At 41.0% G+C, this 27,939-nt stretch overlaps 1 protein-coding gene across 1 annotated transcript in view; it reads left to right on the forward strand.

Annotated features, from left to right (window-relative positions):
- EIF4G3 (eukaryotic translation initiation factor 4 gamma 3) overlaps nucleotides 1-27,939 on the forward strand; it is a 359,681-nt gene that overhangs the window by 307,738 nt on the left and 24,004 nt on the right. The window contains exons 20-29 of the mRNA XM_052636017.1: nucleotides 2,520-2,666; nucleotides 4,040-4,276; nucleotides 5,314-5,418; nucleotides 6,824-6,956; nucleotides 9,818-9,912; nucleotides 11,821-11,914; nucleotides 12,839-12,956; nucleotides 14,375-14,595; nucleotides 16,969-17,087; nucleotides 22,027-22,199. Of these exons, the coding sequence (XP_052491977.1) occupies nucleotides 2,520-2,666; nucleotides 4,040-4,276; nucleotides 5,314-5,418; nucleotides 6,824-6,956; nucleotides 9,818-9,912; nucleotides 11,821-11,914; nucleotides 12,839-12,956; nucleotides 14,375-14,595; nucleotides 16,969-17,087; nucleotides 22,027-22,199 (1,442 nt within the window). The remainder of the gene's footprint in view (nucleotides 1-2,519; nucleotides 2,667-4,039; nucleotides 4,277-5,313; nucleotides 5,419-6,823; nucleotides 6,957-9,817; nucleotides 9,913-11,820; nucleotides 11,915-12,838; nucleotides 12,957-14,374; nucleotides 14,596-16,968; nucleotides 17,088-22,026; nucleotides 22,200-27,939) is intronic.

Raw genomic sequence — 27,939 nt, forward strand, 5'->3', positions numbered from 1 at the left:
TCAGGGTGTCCCTCAGTCTGTAATCACGGGAATGCATCCTTTTGCTGATGAAGGGATTAAGGCTTAATGAGGTAGCTTGCTTACATTTACATACTGATGAGGTGTAGAGCTGGGATTCAAACCCTGATTCTACAGCTCAGGATTCCAGTGCTCTTTCACTTTGAGTGTTTCAAATAAGCCAGGTAAACATTATTTTCTGTGACTTAGAGCACTTCCAACAAACCTATTGCATTGGATGCCTAAAGCTGCGCTCGGGTTAGACACAGGGATTGTGCCTCCCTTGTTTGGATGATGAATGAATTTGGGTTAAAAGAATTGCCTTCATTTAAAATCAAGCAAAAAGAAAATCATGTAAGCAAATCTTTTCAGTGTAGCCTTCTCTACATAAAAGGTATAAAAAGCAAATCCTTCAATACATTTTGTGTAGGGAAATTCTCCCTTGCTTTATGTCATTTCTACTTGTTCCTTCCTGCAAATAAAACACACAACTTGTATTTATTTGACCTTTCTGACTCATTTTAGTTCTGGTCCCTCTCACTAAGACAGTGGCTTGAATGTTCATATTATCCACATTTTTCCCATCTTCTACATAGTAAATCCATAATTCAGGGAAAATCTTTTTAAGGCCGATAAATTGTGCCCAGATGATTTTTATCCTATCAGTCTGTAATGTCCTTAGTGTTTATATAGACAGTGGTGAATATGCTAAGAAGTTGGCAAAAACCTCTTGATGTGTTTATTTGAGTTCCTGTACAGTAACAAATTTAATGTAACTGCTGAATTTTAGAACCTTTGCTTTGTTCTGGAACCTAACATCATGCCAGGTGCTCTATTACATAGAACCTCTCAGATATGCTGCTACTTTATATTCTGGGTTGTAGATAGTAAACGATCGAGTCTACTTTTGGCTTCTGCTTTGAAAACCCTTTGCCCTCATGTTTCGTTTCTTTAAGGCTAATTAAGCGCCTGCTCTTGGAACTTCCCTGGTGGTCCAGCCCTCTGTGCTCCCAATGCAGGAAAGCTGGGATTGATCCCTGCTTGGGAAACTAGATCTCACATGCCACAACTAAATGTCTGGCATGCCGCACCTAAGGTTCTGCAAAGCCAAAAAAGTACACATCAATTAAAAACCTACCCTCCTGTGTGATCATAGAATGGGCCTGACTTTGACATAACCTGTTGTCACTTGTATTTGTATGGCCTGAATGTGGACATAAGGACATGTTCGCTTTCCTGTGATTGTCCAAAAAGAATCCATGTTTGATGTTGTTCTCCTCTAAGTTAAAAAAAGGTGGAATGAAACATTGGGCTCTGGTTGGTAAGAGCTGGCCTTGTTGAACGGTCTTCGTGTCTCACTGGGAATGTGCTGGAGAGTGTGCTGTCAGCTCTAGCACAGATATGCTGTCACATCGTAGTCCTCGAGTTTCTAGCCATGCAGCCTTGATCAGCAGCTGTCCAAAAGTCCATCCTGGTTGCTGACTCTTCTGTGAATATAAATACAAGGCATCCCGTTTTTTATTAACTTCTCCCACTGAATCTAGGACAAAGACTTATTTCAGGACTTTGGGAGCCACTTTGTGATTCTAGGAAAATCATTTTTCCATATTGCCATGGCTGTTCAAAATGGTACTCGGGATTTTGTCTGTAAAATAGAATCTTTCAGTCAATCACTATGCTGGTTCACTTTCTTTATATTCTGAATAAGAATGTCTCTGTATTCAGTTACAAGTAACCTTGAAGGTGAAGCTATTGCAGTTACTAGAAAACAGTTGTCATTGGGTTTGTATGGACATCTTACAAGCATCTTGCCTCCAGCCGGCCCCTTCCCTGTCCTGAGTCTTTCTGTGTATCAAAAGAATGTGTCTAAGATGGACATTTATTAGACAACTCATAGAGAACTAGTATTTTCTTTTGGCACATAAGAAATAATCAGTAAACATAGTGTATCGGTAGACAAGTCAGATACTAGCATTACAGTGTAGTGACACCCCCCTTAGGAAAAGATGTCTTGAATATCCTGAAACGTGACCCTCACACACACACACTTCTGCATCTTTCTAGAATAAGGATCTCACCTCCAACAGTTTTCCTATGGCCATGAAATTCTCCCCTGCTTCATTTGATTTTTATTGGTTTCATTCTTGAAACCAAAGTACCTACTGTAGTATTTTGAAAAACAAAAATAATAACCTTTGACAGTTGAAAAGGTCTAGAGGAGTGCAGAGTCATAGTTGTAATAGTATTACAAGGATTTCAAAGTCAGCTAGAGGCACAGCCAGCCATAGAGGATGCGGTACATTTATATGAGAGGAATGTGTGTCTTGTCTGTATAAAATTTAAAGCTCCTTAACCATTGAAAACACGAAATGCCTAAAGCTAAATCGTGTATCTTTTGTAGAATGCTTACCTATGGTTCGGTCAGCATTATTTTGCACAATAAAGAAAATAGATATTTTGAGAAAATCATTGGATTTCTTTAAGTAATCTTGCCACATTTGCATTTTCCCATCTGGATGCAGCTGAAAGTACCCATGGCAGACAAGCCTGGTAACACAGTGAACTTCCGGAAGCTACTATTGAACCGTTGCCAGAAGGAATTTGAAAAAGATAAAGCCGATGATGATGTCTTTGAGAAGAAGCAGAAAGAACTCGAGGCTGCCAGTGCTGTAAGTGTTTTCTCAGAAAAACTGTGCTTGTGCACTTTGAGTGTTACCAGAATTTTCACGAATCGGGCTACCTCATCGTCCTGTTACTTCAGTAAGTGCCTGTGGCCTTTTCTTCAGGTGGAGATATACTATATTGATGTTTAGAGGAAAGCTTTATTCCTTTTAGCGCCACATGTTAAAACAACTCAACCTTCTAAGACAGGGATTCAGAACCTAGACTTCAGAGAGGTTACTGAATTCCAGAAATCTCCTGAAATGGATGTGAACTTGTGGGTATAGTTTTATTTTCTGAATAGTTCTGTGGTTAACTGTCAAAACCTCAAAGGGTCTACCTGACCCTTAATTTAAACAAGAAGTTTATTTAAACAACAAGACACTTGACTTGAAGGGAAAATTATATAGGATCATTTCTTCTTTTAGAGTAATTTATCCTCACTTAAACAGAGACTGCCCTACGTGTAACAGCTGCATACAGAAAAGTTATAAAGTTGTCACTGGTTTTACAATGGTAAATGAAAAACATTAAAATCCTCCAATCAAACAAGGAGTGCAAGAATTTTTATGTGGTTCTATTTTTGTTAGACAATGAAAGCAAAATAATATACTGGAGTATAAAGATAAGAGTTGATGAGTATGCCCCAAATGGAGATAAAGGGGATGTTTTCACCAGACCAGTCTTTTTCCCCATCCCATCTTCATTTGGTGTCAGTCAAAACATACCATCGGCCCTGTCGTTTTTTTTTAAGTGCACTATGCGTGTGCATATACATCAGCTACTTTATGTATAGTAAGGGAATGAGAAAGGAGAAAATGAAAGAGTAGAGAAACTACACTCCAGCAGTCAGGATGTGGTGGAACCAAATTGTGATTTTCTGACGGAGAGTGTCTTTTTGGTCTGGAGGAACAGAATTCTAGGGGTTCCCTATTTAGTAGACACCTACTATCTGCTGTTGGAACACAACAGTTGTATCTTCATCCTCCACTTCCAACTGTTCAGGTGTGTCTTTTTCACTGATTGGCTGCCCGTCAGATCGGAATTGATCTGCCTCACTGACAAACCCTGTCATTCACAATAGGCTTTTATTAGGGTACTAAGTGGTGTATGCCTCTTAATGTTAAACAGCACCTCTGAACCATCCTGCCCCTCCACCTTCAAATTAGTATGATTGTTTTTCTTGGTTTTGACGCCTTCCTTGAGCTTTTCATCAGCAGTGCCGAGCTCCATAGTCTCCCTAGCTGCCGCTTCATAGGAGACTTGCCAGGTCTGCACTGAATGAGCACACAGGCCACACCAATCACACGTATGTTTTTAGCATCTTTTGAGTAGTACGATCTTCATCATCAAGATTCTGTTATTCTTCCTTATGCAATAGCCAGAGGAGAGGACAAGGCTTCATGATGAACTGGAAGAAGCTAAAGATAAAGCCCGGCGGAGATCCATTGGCAACATCAAGTTCATTGGCGAACTCTTTAAGCTCAAAATGCTGACTGAAGCCATCATGCATGACTGTGTGGTGAAGCTGCTGAAGAACCACGATGAAGAATCCCTCGAGTGTCTGTGTCGCCTGCTCACCACAATTGGCAAAGACCTGGACTTTGAGAAAGCAAAGGTATGACCCCCAAATCTCAGAAACCTCCTGCAGGGACTCTTTGTCAGCTGCGGAAGTTGGCTGTCAACACAGGTCTCCATCTTATCCTAGCAGCCAAGGCTGCTTGCTTTTCTTTCGTCCTTCTCACTGTCAGTGTTGGGCCATGGTGCTCCTTACCACGTTTTCATTAAAGTCAGAAGTGAAGAGGGTCCAAAAGAATTTAAAAGCCAGGTCATGAATTGAGATTATTTGTCCCATGTCCTTTATTTTACAGGCCCTTCATATGTATATGAATAGCAATACATTTCTGTGGACAGAAATTTGGGGGTGAGGGGGAAGCTATCAAGAGCCAGAACTGACAGCAAGACAAGAATGAAGACCTAGTAGCTTTCTCAAGTTTATGCTCTAATTAATGACAGGGCTATCTAACCATAATATAAGAAATCATTCAAAATATTGTAATTCAAACATAACATGGTACTGTCCAAATGAGGGGTAGGGAAATTAGAAATGCATCAAAGAAATAATGTCAGAAATGTTTTATAACATAGGAATCAGTAGGGTTATGTTTGGCTGTGACAGAAAACCCCGAATATCAGTGTGTATGTAAGACTGAGGTTTATTTCTCACTCATGTAAATGAAGTTCAGGAGTAAAAATTCTAAGGCTGGCCTGGTGGCTGGCTAAGAGATGACAAAAAATTTCAGTTCCTCCAGTGTAACATTTTATCATCCCTAAGGTGTAGCCCTGGAGTACTTCTTGACATCATAGCCAAGAAGGTTAGAAAAGGGCAAAGGACACAGCCACCTCTCTCTTAAGGTTCCAAGGGGATGCAGTAGGACATTTCCATTTATATTCTGTGGGCCTATATTTAGTCATATGGCCATGGCCTGCCGCCTGGAATGTGTAGCCTTTATTTTGGGTGTCATGTTCAACTAAAAATTCTACCACAATTCCTTTTGGCCAAAAGTTGCATTCCTATGCTGTCTTAAAATTCTGTGTGATAAAACAACATTTGAATTCCTCAGCCACGAATACCAGTGATTTTGTATCTTGCAGCCACGTATGGACCAGTATTTTAATCAGATGGAGAAAATTGTGAAAGAAAGAAAAACCTCATCTAGGATTCGATTCATGCTTCAGGATGTAATAGATCTAAGGCTGGTAAGTAGAAAAATCAACCTACCTCTTCAGTCTCTTTTCAGGATTGGCTTGGGGAGGATGTCGTAGGATTTATATGTGTAATGGCGTAATGCTTTTGCCGCATGACTCAGAACATGGATCGACAAACTGTGACGAGAGAGCTATGTGGAAGGACAAAGAGCATGTACACCTGCCTGTCTGCAACTTATTTCTTCTCTTTATTCTGGTGATCAGACCACTTTGCAGTTTTGAAACCAGCCATTCTGAATGCAAACTGTGGTCATTTCATTTCATCTTAGCATGCTAAATAATCAGGAATTCTCATCTTCAAAATAAATGTATTTCTCTTCCCCGAGCCTTACATTTCAATCTCTGAAGTGGTGACATTGTCTACCTTGCAGGTGTGTTACAGATTCAGTGGTTGTGTGTGTGCCCAGCTCACAGGAGATGTAGATGTTTTCCTCTCTGTTGCTTTTCCTGTATACCCTCTGGTTCTGCTGCCTTTTTTCCCTCCTTGGTCATGCTAAGTATAGTTTTTACCACTACCACCTGTTTCAGCTCTGAGAGGAAATACACTGCCACTGACCCTAAGCTAGAGGAAGTGAATATAGGTCCCCCTCTGTACCCTGCCCTGCCCTCAGACCAGGCAGCATTGGCGATGGCTCTTTATCTTACTAAGCTGAGACGTGACCTCAGGATCCTTCTTATTAACAAAGCCACTTCCAGTTGATCAGAATTTTGAATGCGATTTAGATCTATTTGCCATTCTTGCCTCAAACTAATATAAGTAAATGTTAAAAACTGCTCCGCCTCTTCCTTCAGTCACTCATATTTGTATCAGATATTGAGACTATAGCTCAGAAGGGAAGGAATGGGAGAAGTGTAACTTGAAGGAGACAGCTTGTCTTACCCTTAGTGGAGAGGATAACTAGAGCTAGAGCTTGGAGCATTTTGTATAGATACCACAGCCTCGATATGCGAGGAAGGAAAATGCTAGTCATCCTCGATTTAGAACCCCAGCGGAGTGTGGTGTGAACTGAGTAGCAATATATCCAGCTGCGTCAAGGCCAGAAGTCCTGATCTTTCTCGATTCCTCTTCTCTCTCCTTTGGAAAGTACGAAATGATAAAATGTACAGATGGGTGGCTAGATAGGCAGGTAGGTAGATAGTTGGGCCATTCTTTCACTCTGTATTTCTATCCGTTGGCTTCTGTATAGAGTGACTCAGTGGCTGAGGCAGATTTCAGTGTTCAGCGCTGCATCTGAACTGCACACAGAGCCATCTGTGAGGTGGCTGAGCCTGCCGTAGCGCCAGGTTTACGTGTCTGCTATGCCTTTCTAGCAGTGAAAGGAAGAAACCGATTTTTCTGAAGTTTCCTTTCTATTTTTAGTTATCTGGCTGACATCCTGGTTTTCTCCTTTTATAGTGTAATTGGGTATCACGACGAGCAGATCAGGGGCCTAAAACTATCGAACAGATTCACAAAGAAGCTAAAATAGAAGAACAGGAAGAGCAGAGGAAGGTCCAGCAACTCATGACCAAAGAGAAGAGACGACCAGGTGAGGGGTTGGTCTACCGGGCGCTAGGGAACTCAGGGGCTTGAGGGACGGATATGTTAAGAATTTTACACTCAGATGTGAGATGAGAGCAGAAAGACTGACCCAAAGAGCAGAATGGTGAGTGGTAAGTGAAACAGCATCACCTGGAGACTGGTTGCGTAGAAACAGAGAATGTGGGAAGTACGTATTATTCCTTTGATTACTCCAGAGTCAGCAATCAACAAGACTTCATTGAGCATCTTCTGTATACTCAGTATAGGTGAGGGATATGAAAAGAAGTAGAAGATACAGCTCCTTCCCTCTGGAAGCCAGAACTAATAAAGGGAATGTTTTCAAGCAAACAGAAGATACTATCAGTTATGAAATGTATTCTCCACTCAGGCTGTTAAAATTCAGAACAGGCAGGATAGCAACCTGGAGGAAAGGGGCACTTGAACTGTGCACTGGTAGATGGCCAATATTTGGAAGGGATGGAAAAATTATAGTCATGAAACTAAAGTAAATATATACTGTAAAGAGGAATAAATAAGCCTGATTAGAGTAAAATTTAAGTGTTGAGAAGGATTGAAAAAATCCGAGAAGAGTGGACCCAAATCAGGAACTTGGGCTTGAGCTGACACTGAGGAGCCGCCGCGTGCTTTCGAGCAAAGGCTTGATGATGGGCTGGATACATGTCAATAAAAGGGGTCTGCTGCTCCCTGGAGAAGACGTCGATGCTGGGAGTGACTGAGGGCAGGAGGGGAAGGGGTCGGCAGAGGATGGGATGGCTGGATGGCATCACCAACTCAATGGGCATGGGTTTGAGCAAACTCTGGGAGATAGTGAAGGACAGGGAGGCCTAGCGCAGTGTAAGTCCATGGGTTCACACCGAGTCAGACACAACTTAGCAACTGAACAGCAGTGACCACATTGCTTGTCACACGATGAATCAAAGGGTATACCAAACTCAGAAACAGTGTTGTCAGTTGAAATCCTATGTGGAAGGAGGTTAAAACTTAGTAGTGATAAAAATAAAAAGGAATAAAAGAAAAAAAGGTGAAATAGTAAGCATTTTACACCTGAGAAAATAGAAAATTCTGTTGACTCAGTTTAGGAACATTGAAAGGAAACTTTTTCCAGAAAGGAAAGGAAATGATCGTTTTTCTTATAAGATTATTTCTTCTGAGATGACATCCAAATGGGAACGCTCATTTTGTCCACTGTGCTATGACGTGCTCAGATGGTGAACAGGTCATATTAGTATAAAGGTTGAGGGCGTAGACTCGAGCCAGACTGTCTTGGTGTGAGTTTCAGCTCTCCTGCATCCTAGCTCCGTGACCTTGCGCAAGTCACTTAATCTATAAAATTGATCGAATAATAGTACCTAGGATTTGTGTGAGGCTGAAATGAGATAGGCAAAGTGTTCAGCATAGCAACTGACACTGACTAAATATTCAACAGCTATGACCTGGTATTTATCAGAGACACTGTATACTCAGTGAAGTTCTGAGAGATGACTCCACCAGGGAAGAGAGTGTGCTTTTCCATTCCCCAGGAGCAAGGAATAATCAAGCGTGTTCATGACCATTAGTATCACTTAGCAAAGAGAAAATCAAGAAGCACGTGAGGATTGAAAAAGCTTTTAGACAGACAGTTTGGTGGTCTTTCATTCAGTAAATATTTATTGAGTGCTTGTCACATAACAAGAGAGACAGAGTCCATTACTTCCTGCAGCTCACATCTTAGGAGGAACAGAGGGGAACAAATACTTAAATATATAAGTTTGGCAGATATGTTCTATAGAAAAACTAAAACAGAGAAGGAGTAGGAATGCAAGGTTTGATGAGTAGAGAGGTTGCAGTTCTATATTGGGAAGATTGGGAAGCCTATTTAAGTTGGTGTTGTTTGAGCAAAGACTGAATGAAGTAAGGGAAGGAGTTAATTCATGTGGCTATCTGGGGAAGTGGGTTTTAGGAAAAGGAGATAGTAAGTACAGATGCCCTGAAGCAGCCTTTTCAAGCATCAGCAAAAAGGTCAGTGTGGCTAGAGCAAAGGTTATGGGGGGAGAGTGGTAGGAGATGGGGTCTGAGAGGCAGGGGCCAGATTACTTAGAGTAGATAAACCATTTATAAGGAGTCTGTCTTATTCTCACAATGAAATAGATAACAGAAGCATTTTGAGCAAAGAAGTGACAAGACCTGACTCATAATTTACTAGAGCCACACTAGCTGCCATGATGATAAATGGTGAGGATGAAAGCAGGAAGCCAGTAATGATGTTTTTATACCAGTTGAGGCTTATTGTTGGCTTAACCAAATTTGTAGTGTTAGTAGTGGTTAGAAGAGGGCTAGATGCTGAATATATTGAAAAGATTGAACTGACAAGATATGCTGACAAGTGCAACGTGTGAGAAAGAGGAGTCACGGTTTTCTGCCTCTCAGGGCCTGAAAGTTTGGAGAAGCAGGTTTTAAGGGAATGATCAAACCATAGTGTGTCTTATAACATCATTAAGTGAAATAAACTTTGGAATAAATTATTTCCATCTTATTTCTCCCAAAGTATTCTCATCATTAACTCTATACACATTAGATTTGGCCCTCCCTTAGGGAGGATTAGTCTAGCACTAAATCCTTGTTCATTTCTATGAGTTGGTTTCTGCCAGGTCAGTAATGTTTTATGAGAGATGAATACCAGTAGAGTGCTTCTACTTGAAATTTTCATGTTGTGGGTGGTAAGGAGACTGTCAGCAATTCTTTCACAGTTTCTTTTGTCTTTTTCCTGGGTTTTGATTGGAGCTGCTGAGTTGAAAAGATTGCTCACCCTTTCATTGTCAAACTGATTTGAGACAGATGAGAGTCGGGCTCACTCTGTTTTTCCTGCAGGTGTCCAGAGAGTGGATGAAGGTGGGTGGAACACTGTTCAAGGGGCCAAGAATAGTCGGGTATTGGACCCCTCAAAATTTCTGAAAATCACTAAGGTGAGTGTGACGTTTAAGAACAACTTCAAATAGTCTCAAAAACATAACTCTCAAAATTACTTCTCACATGAAATAGCCATATTACACATTTTACGGGGTAGTTGTTTTTTATTGCAGATGCATTTCTGCAGGGCAGCCTTAGTAAGCGTATTCTTACCTAGTTGTCCTGGAATTAGTCCTTTTTATTTGTATGAGTGTTAACTAAGAAGGACTAGATTATTTACTAAGGCTTATTAAATTGACTAGGTTAATTCTTAAAGGTATGAGATACTTAGTATAAGAGAGATGGTAACAAAAGTTCTTGAGAAGCCATAGTAAATTGTAAGCTTTTATGCACTGTATCCTTAGCTCTCAGGAAGGAGAAAGTGCCTTTTTAAGTTTGACCATGAAAGGAATGAATGGTTTGCTGTATCTAAGGCATAAAAGAAATCACAGAAGACCTACCAGAAATTATTCTGTAATAAAGATTTACTGGACCATCACTTCACTTGACTTCCTTCTCTTGAGAGTCCATGGGCAGTAAGAGGAAAGAATTTTCTCCTGGCATATGTTTTCAGCAGTAGAAGTTGATCACTATATGTAGAGTGAAGAGAACCCTGGAGAACATAGAGAAAGTGGAATTACATTTTGTAAAAGTGGAAACTTCCACAGCCCACTGGGTTTTGCAGACCACTTGCAAGTGTGGTTTGATCCTCATTTGTCATACACTTTCCATAGATGTGAAATTAGCAGCCTGCCAGGAAGATACTAAAGACAGTCTAAAGCTCACAGTGAAGATATCAAATAGAAGATGAGCTGTGTTGTTTGCGTCCTTACAGTTTTGTCAGAGCATTGCTTCAGGATGGAGCATTCCCTCTCTGGGTCTCTCTTGATGTATCAGCTAGGATCCTGTTTTCTAAGACTCTGGTACATTCTTCCAGTTGTTTATGTCCCAAAGAAGGAATTCCATTGCTGAATACAACTTGATTCCCATCCACTTCCATTTCCAGCAAGAGACAGTTTTAACTAAAATCATTTGTCTGTGTTTTAAAATATTGTTTCTGTGCATGGGTGCTATAAAAAGGAATTGTTGGTATTAAGCCTACAACATTATTTCCTTAATATTTTTAAAAATATATAAATTAAAATAAATGCGTGTATTCAGTTAGTTATACTGTTGGTACTCTATATAAATACTAGAAGCTCAAAACCATTAAGGAGATTCACTGTTAACTATTAACTACATACGGCAAGCAGCACTGTCAGAACGTAGTAGCACCTTTCTTATGAGGATCTGCCTTACAGCGTTTGTGTGGTGGTGTGGATTTTATGAGGTACTCTGTGCATTTGTACTGAAGTTGTGCTGGGAGAGTTAAGTCTGAGAGATATCAGGCACTCTAACTGTCCATCTAACATGTTCCTCTCTTTTCTCTTGTTCGCCTTTACTGAACCATGCACCTATCTCACCTCTCCTTCCCTGCCCCAACCTATTTTAGGCTTTGCTAAAATGTGAAATCTTTGGGTCTTTTGACCTGTTTCCTAACAGTCACTTGAAAAGATTAATGAGTTAATTTTGTAATATTTGTATATTCCTTTTTTTTTTCCACTTTAAAATCCCTGGGCATTGTAAGAGGGACATCATTAGAAACTGCTTAGCAGATTGGCATACCATCTTTGAGGATCTGAATGCATTCTCCAGGCCAGTGGTTTCCAGCTGTATTTTGTGGACACTGGATTCCAAAGAGTTCTTGCAGGGCCAGAGGAATCCCAGTTTAATGGGAACAGTTCCAACTTACGTTTTGTATATGGGCATTCCAAGCAAAATTTTGTTGCTGAAATTGATTTTATTGCACTGGGGGAAAAAAAGAGAAGATAAACTATTCTTCTAGAATAGTTCCTACTGTTGACTTGTGATCCCTTACGTTGCAGCCCACAATTGATGAGAAAATTCAGCTGGTACCTAAAGCGCAGTTGGGCAGCTGGGGAAAAGGCAGCAGTGGTGGAGCAAAGGCGAGCGAGACCGGTAAGTGTGGAGAGTTCTTTTCTCCGGAAGCTGGCGTTCTGCAGTCGTTTCACAAGCGTACGTTTTAGCGCAAGATCTATAAACTAATCAAGCCTAGATTTATTGGTGTCCCACTCTTAACATAATTGAGGCTTTCCTCCTCAGTATGGATCCTTAGGTATTTTGAATGTTTAAAACAAGTTGTTCTTTTTTTTAAATTCAAAGACTACTTAAAACTTTAATCTGTTTGATTCCTTTGGTTTTTTTTTGCTTTTTACAAATTCAGTATAATTAGAAAAGTTACTGGGACTCCAAATTAAAATGGAAACTCATATTGCTGAGAAAAATATTATTATTACCCAGAAGCATTTAACTTTAGGGTGTTGTGAAAGAAAAAAGAATTAGATTAAAATATTTTTTCCAAATCTGTGTCAGAAGTAGATTTTGAGAGATTTGACTTTAGGACTTACTTACTTAGATCATAACAATTTAAACTTCATTGTTAACCTCCTTCCCATATTTCCCTTTTATTACATAATTTTGACCTTTTTTCTTTTAAATTAAATTATTCACTTAGACTCACATCCATACATTTACGTAAGTGACATCACAGCATTTTTTAAGTGAAGTATTTTCTTTTGGTTTCCCTTGCCTTCTTTCTTCCCCTATTTACCATTCCCATGCCCTACTTAGGATAATTTAGTTGTATTTTTAAAGGAGCAAATAGTTGTAATGAATAAATATTTCTAAATTCTTTTTTACCTACAAAATCCTTCTAACACTGTGCTTCTAAGCGTATGGTCTGCGGACTAGGAGATTGGCATCAGCTGGTTAGGCTCGTTAGAAATGCCTAGCCTCAGGCCCTTCCCCACGAAGGCAGATCAGTTAGAAGCTGCATTTTAGTCATGTGATTTGTATCTTTTTCTCACTCCTTAATATCTATAGATGCCTTAAGATCAAGTGCTTCCAGTTTAAACAGATTCTCTGCTTTGCAACCTCCAGCACCTTCAGGGTCTGCATCATCCACACCTCTGGAGTTTGATTCCCGGCGGACCTTAACTAGGTAAGCAGTCTGCACATTAATAAAGATTGACCTGCTTGTCAGGCTGGCTGGCTGGTTGTCTGTCTGACACAAGACTCTCTGTCTCTCTGATGATAATCCCTATGGGTAGATTCGTTTCATCAGTAAAGTTGATTTCCTCCAAGATAAGGAAGTTACAGTGTTGAGTTGAGGTGGAAGGGATATGCAGTAGCTTGCTCCGCTCAGAAAGCCAGACGCAGCCGAGGAGCCCCGGGAGCTTGTGTCAGGGCTCCCCGAGGCGAGGTGCAGGTGCTCCAGAGCAACCAGCGCCCTCAGCTGCGGCCCTCGAGCTGCGTGGAAGGGCCCGACCGCCCACCCGTGTGTTTCTCTGTCACACTGCTCTTGCAGTTGCATTTGAGCTTGGCTTTTATTTTTCACTACTCTGTATTCTGCTGTCTTTCTCCTTTCATGTTTGTAGGATTCGTACAGTCAGGTGTTCCATTGGCTAGTTTACAGAGAGTGGATGAGAACCTGTAGTATAGTGACAGAATGAAATGTTTGGATGTAAGCGCCTTTGGGACAGTTTCTTTAACCTCGCCAACTTCTGCTTTTTATTATTATAAATTAATGTGACTAGGTGGGTTTTCTAAGCTGTATTACTATTCCTTTGGCTTCTGAAACAAAATGCAGCACTGGTGAACTTTTAAACAATAACCTAGATTGTCACTGAGCATCAGCTGTGCTACTGAGGTGTTTGTGGCTCTTTGCCCTGCTATAAATGTCCCCCGAAGGCTGTGCTTTTTGAGGACTGTGTCTGTTCCTGCATAGTGATTAGACCATTGCCTTGCCTCTAGGTCTTCCTTTTCTCATTTTAAATTTACTGTTGCTGATCTCTCTTGGGCTGAGGACCTATTTGCCCCGCTGGTTAGAAATGTCTGAGAGAAGAGTAGGAAGACAGGAAGATTCTCTCCTAAAATGAAAGTAGTGTGTGATTTGGGCTGTTCAAAAATTTTCCATGACTTGGTCCTCAAATATTTTCCATGTATTTGAAATTTCTGAATAAATATCACTGTCAAGTTTGTAAGACAATAAAACCGTATTATTTTGGTACTCTGTTTCCCTTTCGCTCACTTGGCTCAAACACTCATCACTGTCTTTCTTCTTAAAAGATTTTTTAAAATTTGAACAAGGAATTGCCATTGGCATTTAAAATTTTCAAGTGGTATCCCTTTAACATTTAAGGAAAAGCTAAAGCACATCTTAATCTCATTAAAGCACTGATTCTACTTGTTTATGTAAATAATTACACTTTGGCGTGTAATTGGTGCCTCATACATCTAAAGTTATCTGTGAAAAGTTCTCCTGCATACTTTTAGACCGTCTTGGTGTGGTGTCATAATTTGAACACAGAGGGAATGGAGGTGGTCTCTATTTTGAGAAGTGTTGTTTTGTCTTTGGAGTCGTGGAAGCACGGGCAGGGAGAAGAATGACAAGCCCCTCCCGCCGGCAGCAGCTCGGCCGAGCACGGTCGCGAGGGGCGGCAGCAGCAAAGACGTGCTGGACAGTCAGTCTCAGGAGGAGCAGCGGAGGGAGACGCTGGAGACCGTGAAGCAGCTCACAGGGGGCCCGGGCGCCGAGCGGAGCAGCGCCGAGGCGGGGCGGGGCAGCGCCCGGGGGCCAGGTGAGGGGCTCTGTGTGAACAGAGCCAGGGGAAGACGGGGGGCCTCAAATTTGGGCGGGGAAAACGACAAGGACACTTTGTGCCCGAGCAGATTTTCAGAATCAATGCATGTTAACAGCGCACAAGCCAGTGCTTTAACAGTTAGAGGATATCTTCCTAATCTTACGGTTCTCATTCCCCAGGTATCCCGTGGTTCAGCAGTTTGTAAATTTTCCCCTTTCACTATTAAAAGCAATGAAGATGAGGTCCTTTTGCTGTATCTTGAGCAATATGAATTTCTCCCAAGGTCCCTAAATTGTACCCCCATGTGCATTAGGGTGTGTGTCCTTTGTGAAAAGTGAAAGTGAAAGTTGCTCAGTCCTGTCTGACTCTGCAGCCCCATGGACTATACAGTCCATGGAATTCTCTAGGCCAGAATACTGGAGTGGGTGGTAGCCTCCCTTCTCCAAGGTATCCTTTGTACAGCCCCTCACATGTATGAAAATCCCGAAAGGGTTGCACCACCACAGGGCAAACCAAAGAGAAAGTATCTGATGGCCTTTCATTACCTTCATCTGTGGGTTTTGTACATGTTGAGCATGTTTGTGCTTAGAGGACCAACTCAGGTAGTGCTCTAAAAACTTCCTCATCTGTTTAACCTATCTGATTTTCAGTTTCATCATCTCTTATATGGGGATAATAAGTGTACTAATTCTGTAGAGTTATTGTGAAGGTTAAAAGTGATAATACATGTAAATACTTCGAACATTACCTGGTAAATACAAAGTTTGCAGAAAGGTATTAGATGTCTTAATGATGATAATAACAGTGATGAAAAAGTTTTAAATCTTAATCCTGAAGTAATGCTGGTTGTTTTATAACATTTTCCTAGCTTTCAGTTTTGTTTCACTATTTAAATTATGTCTCTTAACTGTAGTTTCTAAATGGATTTCACAGGCAAATTGAAATGTCTTTTCCCGACTGATGAGGACTTCAGATCTTTCCATTTTAAGGACGTGTGGCCTCCTTCTGCATTCTGGGTGGTTTGGGAGCCTAACAAGATAGGGTATGAGAAATGCCTGGCGTGTACTGGACGCTGTAGCACAGCTGCCCTCTGCACGTTTACTGCCTGGGTCATTTGTTCATTTGCCCCATGCACCTGAGCACCTCGTGACTTCTGGGCACCAGTCCCTGCTCTTGGTCTTCTGTCTCCTGGGTCGAGAAGTTTATCAAATAACCCCATGAAAGATGATACATGTGGTGACCCAAGGATCGAAAGAGCAGATAAAACCAAGGAAGGTCTCGGAATGCAGGAACGGAAAAACCAGACCTTTAGTGTCCTTCCCTCCCCCGTGGTGTAACTACTAACGGATTTCAGGTCCTCCTGAGCAGTATCGCCTGTCTCCCCTCCTACCCCATAGGGAGAAGTTATCTGCCTTACTCTTCCCCCACCAAGGATACGTGCCTCATCCAATCAGCAAATGACCCACAAGACCCCTAGCCCACTCCTTGTACCCTGGGTATAAAAGTGGACTAAGGACCACTGTTCAAGGTCAGTTCTTCTTGAGCTGGCCTGCTGTTCTAACAGCGTCTCCCGCTCTAATAAACTTTATTCTCCTCTCCTGCCTCACGTCTGGAAATTCTTTTCCAACCCTCACATGGACCACAACAGTATAGAAGTACAAAATGAGAAAAATGCTATGAAAGAAACATAGTTATAAGAGAGTACTTACTTACCAGACACAGGGGGATGTTAGAGAAGGCTTCCCTCGGGTCTGAAGGAAAGAGGAGTTAAAACAGGTTTGCAGGGAGGGATAGGTGAGGGGCAGAGATAGAGCATTCCATATAGGAGGAGCATCATGAACAAAGTATTGGTCGGTGGAACCATGGCGTATTCAAGCAACTGCCAAAGCCAGTGTGGCTGTAGCTCTGTGCACGCCTGTGCGACTGAGCGGGCCTCGTGTGCCCTCCATATTTGAAGCAGTGGAGAGCAATCAAAATTCAGAAACGAAATGCAGTATACTCTAGAAAAGTGTTCCATCAGTGTGTTGTGTACCTGAAGCTAATATAATACTGTATATAATATTCTGTAAATCAACCATACCTGGATTTTTTTACAAAAAGGAACAAAAAAGTGCTAATTATAAAAATTTATGAATATCTCAGTCCCTTGTAGCTGTTGTGGATTATGAAGTTATTTAGTATGTGTGTATTCTAAAATAATGTTTCTGTATTCTACTTTTAGGTGGCTTGCTTTGTCAAATTGGTATCTGTTTTAATGCCTTTACTAAAAACAAAACAATGTAACAGCACACAAATATTATCAACCATAATTCTACCATTTTAATGATAATTTTTGTCATTTTTCCTTTCTCACTTTTTTATCCTCACTAGTGACAAAACCAGAAATTCCAGCAACATCAGCCTCTGACAAGCCTGCATTGTCAGAGGAAGAGATGGAGAGGAAGTCCAAATCTATCATTGATGAGTTTCTCCACATTAATGATTTTAAGGTAAACAAAAATTTTTAGAAAGCAACAGCACAGAAAGGCCTGTGATAGGGGGCAGTGTAACTTCACAGGGGACAGTGTGACTTGGTTCTGGTCTAGATCAGTTATTGTGAACTGATGAGACCTAGAGTGAGTAATCCCAGCCCTGCACAATTCAGTTTGCACAACTGAATTGATACATTCAGTTCAGTTCAGGAATTGATGCATTCCTACCGAGTATGCTCTTTTATAGTGATACTGTAGTTCACAAGATCAACTGGCAGAGAGGGAGAGCGGGTATCAATCCATCCCCACTGCAGAATAACCAAATTTACTTTGATGTTAAGGAACAAAAACAACACATTATCATTATGAGGAATTCCTGGCTCCTTATATTACCTGTCATTTTATCAACATTCTCACAGTAACTTTAAAGTACAGCTGACATTATTTTTCTTTACTTCATAAGTGGAAAAACTGAGGCACAAAAGAGTAATGTGCCAGAGTCAGACAGCCTGAGTGAAACATTTCAAGATGTAGCTTTCAGCTTGCCATTCTTTAACCTGAATCTTCTCCTTGATCTTCATTTTAAGATAGCAGTGAGTAAGGTACACATACTGCCTGACTTCATGAGCCTTGTAGTCTTAAGTTAGAGATAGATCATGAACAGATAAAGTCCACAAAGTGTTCAATTGTAGTTAAAATAAATGCTAGGAGACCTGTAGGATCTTCAGTTCACTTCAGTCACTCAGTCCTGTCTGACTCTTTGTGCCCCCATGAATTGCAGCACGCCGGGCCTCCCTGTCCATCACCATCTCCCGGAGTTCACTCAGACTCACGTCCATCGAGTCGTTGGTGCCATCCAGCCATCTCATCCTCCATCGTCCCCTTTTCCTCTACCCTCAATCCGTCCCAGCATCAGAGTCTTTTTCCAGTGAGTCAACTCTTTGCATGAGGTGGCCAAAGTACTGGAGTTTCAGCTTTAGCATCAGTCCTTCCAAAGAACACCCAGGGCTGATCTCCTTTAGAATGGGCTGGTTGGATCTCCTTCCAGTGCAAGGGACTCTCAAGAGTCTTCTCCAACACCACAGTTCAAAAGCATCAATTCTTCAGCACTCAGCTTTCTTCCCAGTCCAACTCTCACATCCATACATGACTACTGGAAAAACCATAGCCTTGACTAGACGGACCTTTGTTGGCAAAGTAATGTCTCTGCTTTTCAACATGCTATCTAGGTTGGTCATAACTTTGCTTCCAAGGAGTATGCGTCTTTTAATTTCATGGCTGCAGTCACCATCTGCAGTGATTTTGGAGCCCAGAAAAATAAAGTCTGACACTGTTTCCACTGTTTCCCCATCTATTTCCCATGAAGTGATGGGACCAGATGCCATGATCTTTGTTTTCTGAATGTTGAGCTTTAGGCCAACTTTTTCACTCTCCTCTTTCATTCTTATCAAGAGGCTTTTTAGTTCCTCTTCACTTTCTGCCATAAGGGTGGTGTCATCTGCATATCTGAGGTTATTGATATTTCTTGCAGCAATCTTGATTCCAGCTTGTGCTTCTTAGGAGAGATCATATAATGGGACCTGGTTTAGGGATCTGGGGTCATCAAAGGCTTATCTGTTAAAATTATTTGTCAGATATATTAACTACTTTTGCTTCGGTAAAAGCTTACTGAAATTGTCCAAAATTTAGAAATAGGAAGATTTTGCTCATGAGCAAGTTAGAGTACTTTTCAGAACCTCTTGAAAATGCAGCAAAAATAAGAACACTAGCTGGAACAATCCAAAGAACAGACTTTATATATTGTGATTTGTTAGATTCCTTATAAATTGGCAGCACAGCTTTTTAAACTGTCCGAGCCACCAGGGAAGCCCCTAACACAGCTAGAGGTGCAAGGGGAAGGGGGCATATGTATACCTATGGCTGATTCATGCTGATGTATGGCAGAAGCCATCACAATTTTGTAAAGTAATTATCCTCTAATTAAAAGTAAAATAAAATTGAAAAATAGAAAAGAAAGCTGAGGTGCAAAGGTGTAATGTAACTTGCTCTAGGTCATACTTATTTCTGTCGGATAAATGGCAGACTCAGGATTCAAATCCAAGCTTCCAGCTTCAGAGCAGAAGCTATACTTTTTCTTCCTACCTTTTGGAGACCAGGGTTCGATCCCTGGGTCGGGAAGATCCCCTGGAGAAGGAAATGGCAACCCACTCCAGTACGCTTGCCTGGAAAATCCCATGGAGGGAGAAGCCTGGTAAGCTGTAGTCCATGGGGTCACAAAGAGTTGGACACAACTGAGCACCTTCACTTTCATGTCATACTAAAGGCTTATTGCAGAGCTCATTGTAAGGAAGAATTTTCCGTAACCTTTTAGTAGGTGCTGTAGTCAACAGTATTACAAATGAGTATTTATTGAGCTGTTGTTTTGTGTTTGGCAACATGCCAAGTGCTTATATACATTATATGCAGTCCTCACAGTAACCTTGTGATAGGAAGTCAAAGCTGAGAGATTAAGTAACATTCTTGAACTCACACAATAGCAAGTAAGTGGCAGAATCAGTGTTCAAACATGTTTGTCTGACTCCACACCTTGTGTTTTTAGCCTTTGTGAGGTCTGTATGTTGAGCACCTGAAATGTGTCACCCACTTTAAGGAATGCATGCGTGTGTTTTATTGGCTCAGTTGTGTCCAACTCATTGCGACCCCATGGACCCTAGCCTGCCAGGCTCCTCTGTCCATGGGGATTCTCCAGGCAAGAATACTGAAGTGAGTTGCTGTGCCCTCCTCCAGAGGATCTTCCCAACCCAGGGGTTGAACCCAGGTCTCCCATGTTGCAGGCAGATTCTTTACTATCTGAGCCACCAGGGAAGCCCAAGAATACTGGAGTGAGTAGCCTATCCCTTCTCCAGAGGATCTTCCCGAACCAGGAATCAAACCGGAGTTTCCTGCATTGCAGACGAGTTCTTTACCAGCTGAGCTACCAGGGAAGCCCATTGTAAGGAATACTTCTTGTAAATATTGTAGTATATGTAGTGAACAACATAATCTGTTTTTATGGGCCTTTTACAGAGCTCATGTTCTAGTGGGTGATGCAGACAAAGCTGTCCTAAAAATAGGTAATAACTAAATAAGCAGCTTCTACGAAAAGAAAGTGTTTCAGTGCGAAGAAGTAAGATTAGATGGTGTGCTAACCAGTGATTGGGCAGTCACAGGGATTCTAGGAGGTGTCATTTCAGGTTAGAGGTCAAAAACAAAAAACAAAACATTAGAAACTAGGGAGAAGGGTAAGATTATGAACTGCTGTGAACTTAGAAGCTCCGCAGTAGTAGTTCCGTGATATGGGTAGTTGGCCCAGTATGCAGACGCAGTGACTAAATTCTCATTGGAAGACAATCACTTCAGATATAATATTGAGCACTGAGTATTTGCTTTCATTTTTACTCTCTCCTGAAAAGGCTTTATAATGATGATGGTAGGATTAAAAGGAGGTAAAACGCCACAAGGATGAAAAGCATAAGCTGTAGAAAGCAGCACCATTCTGGAAGCTAGAAGGATGGGTGGTAACTTACTTAGCATTCGATGAATGTGCGTGAGATGCAGATGGGGCTGGAAACAGACAGACTGATTGGGTAAAAGTGTATGTAAGAAACAGTTTTACGTGACAGTTGTCTTAAAAGTGCCAGTGTCATGAAAACGCAAAGAAGAGAGAAAAGATTGACTTGTATTAAAGGAATCTAAAGAGAGAATTCCTTGACAGTTCAGTGTTTGGAACTTGGCCCTTTCACTGCTAGGACCCAGGGTTTGAGCCCTAGCTGGAAAACTAAGATCCTGCAAGCTGGGCAGCGCGGCCAAAAGCAAGAGTATAGAGACATCATGACGTGTGACGTTGGGTTTTCAGTTGGATCCTAGAACAACGAAAAAGCTATATTGGACATTTGGGGACAGTTGTGGCAATTCCAGTATGTACTATATCAGCTATTTAGTTGATGTTACTGTGTGAGTGTTGAATTTCTTAGATACATATATAAGAAAACCAGCAATTGATTAATCTAAATTGCAGTAAAGGTATGTCAGTGTACATTTTATTACTCTTTAATTTCTCTATATTTTGAAAATATTTTAGATAAAAAGTGACATGGGAGGAGTTGTTAAATAACTTAATAGAGAGGAGATAAGCAGTGGTGAAGACACCTAGACCTGCCTCACTCGCTGCTTCTGTCAGGAGGCTGCCCTTCTCACATGCATCTTCCCCATCACAAGAACTGCTCTCATCAGATGTAGAATCACAGGATTTTGGACTCAGACAAGTTGAGGTAGCTGAGGGCAGGGAGGCACACTGCTGTATTGGTGATTGGGTGACCCTGCTGCCAGGCTTTTATTGTCCAGAACAGCGATACTGACCTAGCCAGATCATCCCGTGGTAAGCTAATCTAAAAGCCCCACATCCCAAGATCTTGCTAAAAGATTTTTAGTACTTCAGCTAACCATGTCAACTTTACTATAAAAGGAAGACATTTTTCTTTGAAGATTTTACAAATATTACATATTGAGACAGAATTACCTCAGTTTTCTCATTAAGGCCTTTGAATCTTGACATGAATTTCTGTTTAAATATTATTTCATAATATACCATTTCAAGTTTCTGAGTGATCATAATATAGATCCATGTTGTGTAAAAATAGACATTTTTGGCTCTGGTCTTTTGAGTGATCTTTAAGATGTTAAGCTAAGCACATTAGCCTTATAAAGATGCACTTTTATTTTTAAATATGCCTAATAATATTGCCCATATTATCCTGCATTTTACTGGGCTGTATTAATGTTTAGCTATTTGTATATATGAAAACTATCTTGCTCTTTTCTACCAATTTTGTCATAAGTAAATGTTTTTAAACTTATTTTAACACTCTGGCAATTCGATCCTTATTTTGAAGTAAGCTTTTATTTGCTGTTTGAACAGGAAGCCATGCAGTGTGTGGAAGAGCTGAATGCCCAGGGCCTGCAACATGTGTTCGTAAGGACAGGAGTGGAGTCCACCCTGGAAAGGAGCCAGATCACCCGGGATCACATGGGCCAGTTACTGTATCAGCTGGTACAGTCAGAAAAGCTCAGCAAACAGGACTTTTTCAAAGGGTCAGTATCCTACTCAACAGTAGTATTCAGTTACTAGGCTCTTTGCTTTCATAGTAGTTAATTTTAAGAGTACATAACTTTTTAAGTATTTAGCAGTTTCCATAGGTTAAAATTGTATCTGCCATAATAGATTGATGTGTATTATATTGACAGTATGTATGTTGGTTGATATGATGGCGTTTGATAGATTGTGCTAGTGGTTATTTTCTGATTAGTGTTTATTTTCTGATTTTCTGTATCTAATTGTAGATAGACACATATTGTGATGCAAGTCAGATAACAGACCCTCTTAACCACCAACAAACTCGGAGCTCCTCATCAGCCTACATGTAAACCCTGAGAGAAAAGCTTTCCTTTGTGAGAAAAATTCTGGAAAATTAAACCAAAAAAGCTTCATCCTTTCACTAAACCATGGTTCATTTTGGCCAAGAAATGCTTGTCTGTCCACTCTACCCCAATAGAAGCATATATAACTCCCAAGTTGTTAATGATTAGGTTTATTTCAGGTTGGTTTCATTGTGATTTCTCTTGATGGCTGAGTTGATGAAGTTTGGCTGTGACTTGTGTTAAATCCTGTCATCAGAATCTGGTTATCTTTGTGATCATCCACAGATGAATGCATAGATCAGGTTCTTTGTGGTACAATCACAGAATCTTGCCCAGGCTTATGTTTTAAAATCAATATTTAAAGTGAAATTGCATACTGTTTAAAAAAAATTGTTTTAGGAGCCATGTTATGCAAATGTAAACACAGAACCACAGCCAGAGCTGACAGGTACCCATTCTGTGAGAGAAGAGGAACTGAGACCTGTAGGGTCAATGTCAGATGGGGTAACCCTTCCATCTCATTCAGGGTGAGTGCTCCGTGAGTGGGATGTCAGGAAGACTTCTGCATTGTTTAAATTATTTCTCTCATTTTTTTAAATCTCTTTTTTTGCCGATCTTTTTTGTGGTCTTGTAAATTAAATGCACATGATGAAATACCACATATATCTCCCAGATATGGCCAACCTCTTAAAATAGTATAATTATTAAATCCCAGGGTTGAATATACCTAAGAATAACTATTCATTTGATTTCTGTGAGGAATAATGGCATTGTCCTCAGAGTCCCAGAAGATGTATATTTGTTCCTAGAATCATTAAAAAGTTACACTTCATCAATAAGTTAGATTTCTCTTTATTCAGTGACTTGACTAGATTAAGGCCATCTGACTCAGTTAACTTAGTAAGAAACTTTGGCCCCCTCACTCCAGTAGCCAACCAGTATAAATAATAAGAGCAAATGAGAGTATTTACAGCCTCAAAAATTGAGTTCTGCCCCTAGCCAACTTGGAACTATAGTTTTAATAACTATTATGTTAATTTATATATATTTGCTTTTTGCCCAGATATTATGATTTATTCACCAGAATATTTTGAAAATGCTACATTACCAGTTACCATTTTCTGTCTTTCTTCAAACTATACTCAGAAGTTGGTTCATCCCTGAAAAGCCCTCACAGAGTGCGTTCTAGCCTCAGTGACCTTGGTTGAACTTGTGAGGTGCTAGCTTGGTTTCCAGGCTATCTCAAACATTTCCATTTCCCTGAGGAAACGTTACCACGTCCAGACACGGTGTCCGCATTCCATACAGGCCGAAAGGGGACACACCTGTGTCTCAGGGGCTGCCTCAGCTTTCTCTGTCCCTGCTTCCTCTGCAGCTCGTGATAACGCAGCAGCTTCAGGCTTAGCTTTTGACACTTAGTGAGACCTAATCAGGCTATCCTTAGACAAGACCCCTAGATGGATCCCTGTTCCTTCCTAAATGAAAAGGTCTGGCAATTTTTTCTAAGGTGGAACTAAGAGATAGCCCCATGTTAATATCCACAAAGAGCCGTCTTGCACACTGAATCATAATTTCCCAATTACTTCTGAAACCTAAGTTATAAATAGATCATATTGTCCAGAGAAGCCATTTCATTGGAGCCACTGAAATGCCCTGTCTGCTATCTCTTTTTGTCCCAGTATCCAAAGATCTCTGTCCTTAGTCAGCATTGTGAGGGGAGCAGCAGGGTCAGCTTTCTGGATGCTGATACCGCTTAAATGCCAACTTCTGAGCAATTGTGGCTTCCCTGGTGGCTCAGACAGGAAAGCATCTGTCTGCAATGTGGGAGCCCTGGGTTGGGAAAATCCTCTGGAGAAGGAAATGGCAACCCACTCCAGTATTCTTGCCTGTAAAATCCTTTGAACAGAGGAGCCTGATAGTCCATGAAGTTGCAAATAGTCGGACACAACTGAGTGATTAGCACAATGCTTTGTGAACAATTAAAGCCGTCTCTGCCTAGTTTCCCAAGCCAGTGATGATTCTGGAAAATAAAAAAGAAGACCTCCAAATTTACTGGGCCCTGATCAGCCAACTTTTAATCTGCGGTTTCTCCTTAGTTCAGTCCAGTCGCTTGGTCCTGTCCCACTCTGCGACCCCATGAATCGCAGCACGCCAGGCCTCCCTGTCCATCACCAGCTCCTGGAGTTCACTCAAACTCATGTCCATCAAGTCGGTGATGCCATCCAGCCATCTCATCCTCTGTCGTCCCCTTCTCCTCCTGCCCCCAATCTCTCCCAGCATCGGAATCTTTTCCAGTGAGTCAACTCTTCGCGTGAGGTGGCCAAAGTACTGGAGCTTCAGCTTTAGCATCAGTCCTTCCAAAGAACACCCAGACTGATCTTCTTTAGAAGGGACTGGTTGTATCTCCTTGCAATCCAAGGGACTTTCAAGTCTTCTCCAACACCACAGTTCAACAGCATCAATTCTTTGGCACTCAGCTTTCTTCACAGTCCAACTCTCACATCCATACGTGACCACTGGAAAAACCATAGCCTTGACTAGACAGACCTTTGTTGGCAAAGTAATGTCTCTGCTTTTCAATATGCTATCTAGGTTAGTCATAACTTTGCTTCCAAGGAGTATGCGTCTTTTAATTTCATGGCTGCAATCACCATCTGCAGTGATTTTGGAGCCCCAAAAAAGAAAGTCTGATACTGCTTCCACTGTTTCCCCATCTACTTCCCATGAAGTGATGGGACCAGATGCCATGATCTTCATTTTCTGAATGTTGAGCTTTAAGCCAACTTTTTCACTCTCCACTTTCACTTTCATCAAGAGGCTTTTTAGTTCCTCTTCACTTTCTGCCATAAGAGTGGTGTCATCTGCATATCTGAGGTTATCGATATTTCTCCCGGCAATCTTGACTCCAGCTTGTGCTTCTTCCAGCCCAGAGTTTCTCATGATGTACTCGGCATATAAGTTCAATAAGCAAGATGACACTATATAGCCTTGACATACTCCTTTTCCTATTTGGAACCAGTCTGTTGTTCCATGTCCAGTTCTAACTGTTGCTTCCTGACCTGCATATAGGTTTCTCAAGAGGCAGGTCAGGTGGTCTGGTATTCCCATCTCTTTCAGAATTTTCCACGGTGTATTGTGATCCACACAGTCAAAGACTTTGACATAGTCAATAAAGCAGGATAGATGTTTTTCTGGAACTCTCTTGCTTTTTCCATGATCCAGCGGATGTTGGCAGTTTGATCTCTGGTTCCTCTGCCTTTTCTAAAACCAGCTTGAACTTCAGGGGGTTCACGGTTCACGCATTACTGAAGCCTGGTTTGGAGAATTTTGAGCATTACTTTGCTAGTGTGTGAAATGAGTGCAACTGTGCGGTAGTTTGAGCATTCTTTGGCATTGCCTTTCTTTGGAATTGGAATGAAAACTGACCTTTTCCAGTCCTGTGGCCACTTCTGAGTTTTCCAAATTTGCTAGCATATTGAGTGTAGCACTTTCACAGCATCATCTTTCAGGATTTGAAATAGCGCCACTGGAATTCCATCACCTCCACTAGCTTTGTTCATAGTTACACTTTCTAAGGCCCACTTGACTTCACATTCCAGGATGTCTGGCTCTAGGTGAGTGATCACACCATCGTGATCATCTTGGACGTGAAGACCTTTTTCGTACAATTCTGTGTATTGTTGCCACCTCTTCTTAATATCTTCTGCTTCTGTTAGGTCCAGACCATTTCTGTCCTTTTTCAAGCCCGTCTTTGCATGAAAAATCTTGGTATCTCTAATTTTCTTGATGAGATCTCTTGTCTTTCCCGTTCTGTTGTTTTCCTCTACTTCTTTGCATTGATTGCTGAGAAAGGCTTTCTTATCTCTCCTTGCTATTCTTTGGAACTCTGCATTCAGATGCTTATATGTTTCCTTTTCTCCTTTGCTTTTCGCTTCTCTTCTTTTCACAGCTATTTGTAAGGCCTCCCCAGACAGCTATTTTGCTTTTTTGCATTTCTTTTCCATGGGGATGGTCTTGATCCCTGTCTCTTGTACACTGTCATGAACCTCCGTCCATAGTTCATCAGGCACTCTATCTATCAGATCTAGTCCCTTAAATCTATTTCTCACTTCCACTGTATAATCATAAGGGATTTGATTTAGGTCATACCTGAATATTTTAGTGGTTTTCCCTACTTTCTTCAATTTAAGTCTGAATTTGGCAATAAGGAGGTCATGATCTGAGCCACAGTCAGCTCCCGGTCTCATTTTTGCTGACTGTATAGAACTTCTCCATCTTTGGCTGCAAAGAATATAATCAATCTGATTTCAGTGTTGCCCATCTGGTAATGTCCATGTATAGAGTCTTCCCTTGTGTTGTTGGAAGAGGGTGTTTGCTATGACCAGTGCATTCTCTTGGCAAAACTCTTGTTAGCCTTTGCCCTGCTTCATTCCATATTGCAAGGCCAGATTTGCCTACCCCAGGTGTTTCTTGACGTCCTGGTTTGCATTCCAGTCCCCTGTATGTAGTTTCTCCTACAGCTGCCCAAAGCATACATTGCTACTTGAAGAGTAAGATAGACTAGACAGATGTTTCAGATAACCTCTCTGTGTCAGGTGGCTTATAAACAAAGCTTAGATCCTTTTCAGTTTTTTTAAAAGATGTTTTATCAACTTTGAGCATAGTAGTTGATGTATGTAAAACATTTCCACAGGATCAAACCATCCCCTTGGAATTTTCAGGCCTTGGATCTAAATACTCTATGATGCTAATCAGATACGTCGGTAGGTGAGCGCATTATTATGTAGGTAGATTCATTTCAGATAATGTGGTACAGTCATTTAATATCATGGCCTCAGGAAACTTCTAAAAACTGTCTGGTAAAGGTAGTTGAATGTAGCTCACTGTTCACCATGAAACTGGAATCTCTTTGAAAGTGTTTTAAACAAATGAAAATGTAATAAGTGAAAAGCAGGACAAAGGTTGAAGTTGACTAGATACCCAAAATATTTGCCCTTCAAGGAATCTCATTATATTAATATTTTACTTTTGGAGATGCTTATTGGGGAGGAAATTCTTATCTCCTCCTTGACTACTCTTGGAACTTTTCTTGCCACTTAAGGCAATTCTACTTTGGTAAAAGACACTGTTTGGAGTCTTAAGTGGGCAAGCAGACTAAGTTCCACATGCAGAAGTGTAGAGGTGCTTCTCAGCAAGGGAAGGCCCCATTTGCTCGCATAGGTGAGGCAATAGTCTTTTTCCGTGGTATTCTTTGAAAATGGTACTGGAATATAAGAAGGGTCTTATCTTTTTATTTATTTCTTTGTTTTACGTGTAGTTAGATTCTCTAATGATCAGGGTAATAATTTCAGACCAGCTTAATTTTGAGATGTCTTCACTGTTTCTTCTTTGATTATCTACAGTCAGATTTATA

This window comes from Budorcas taxicolor, chromosome 2, assembly GCF_023091745.1.
Source record: "Budorcas taxicolor isolate Tak-1 chromosome 2, Takin1.1, whole genome shotgun sequence".
NCBI classification, from domain to species: domain Eukaryota; kingdom Metazoa; phylum Chordata; class Mammalia; order Artiodactyla; family Bovidae; genus Budorcas; species Budorcas taxicolor.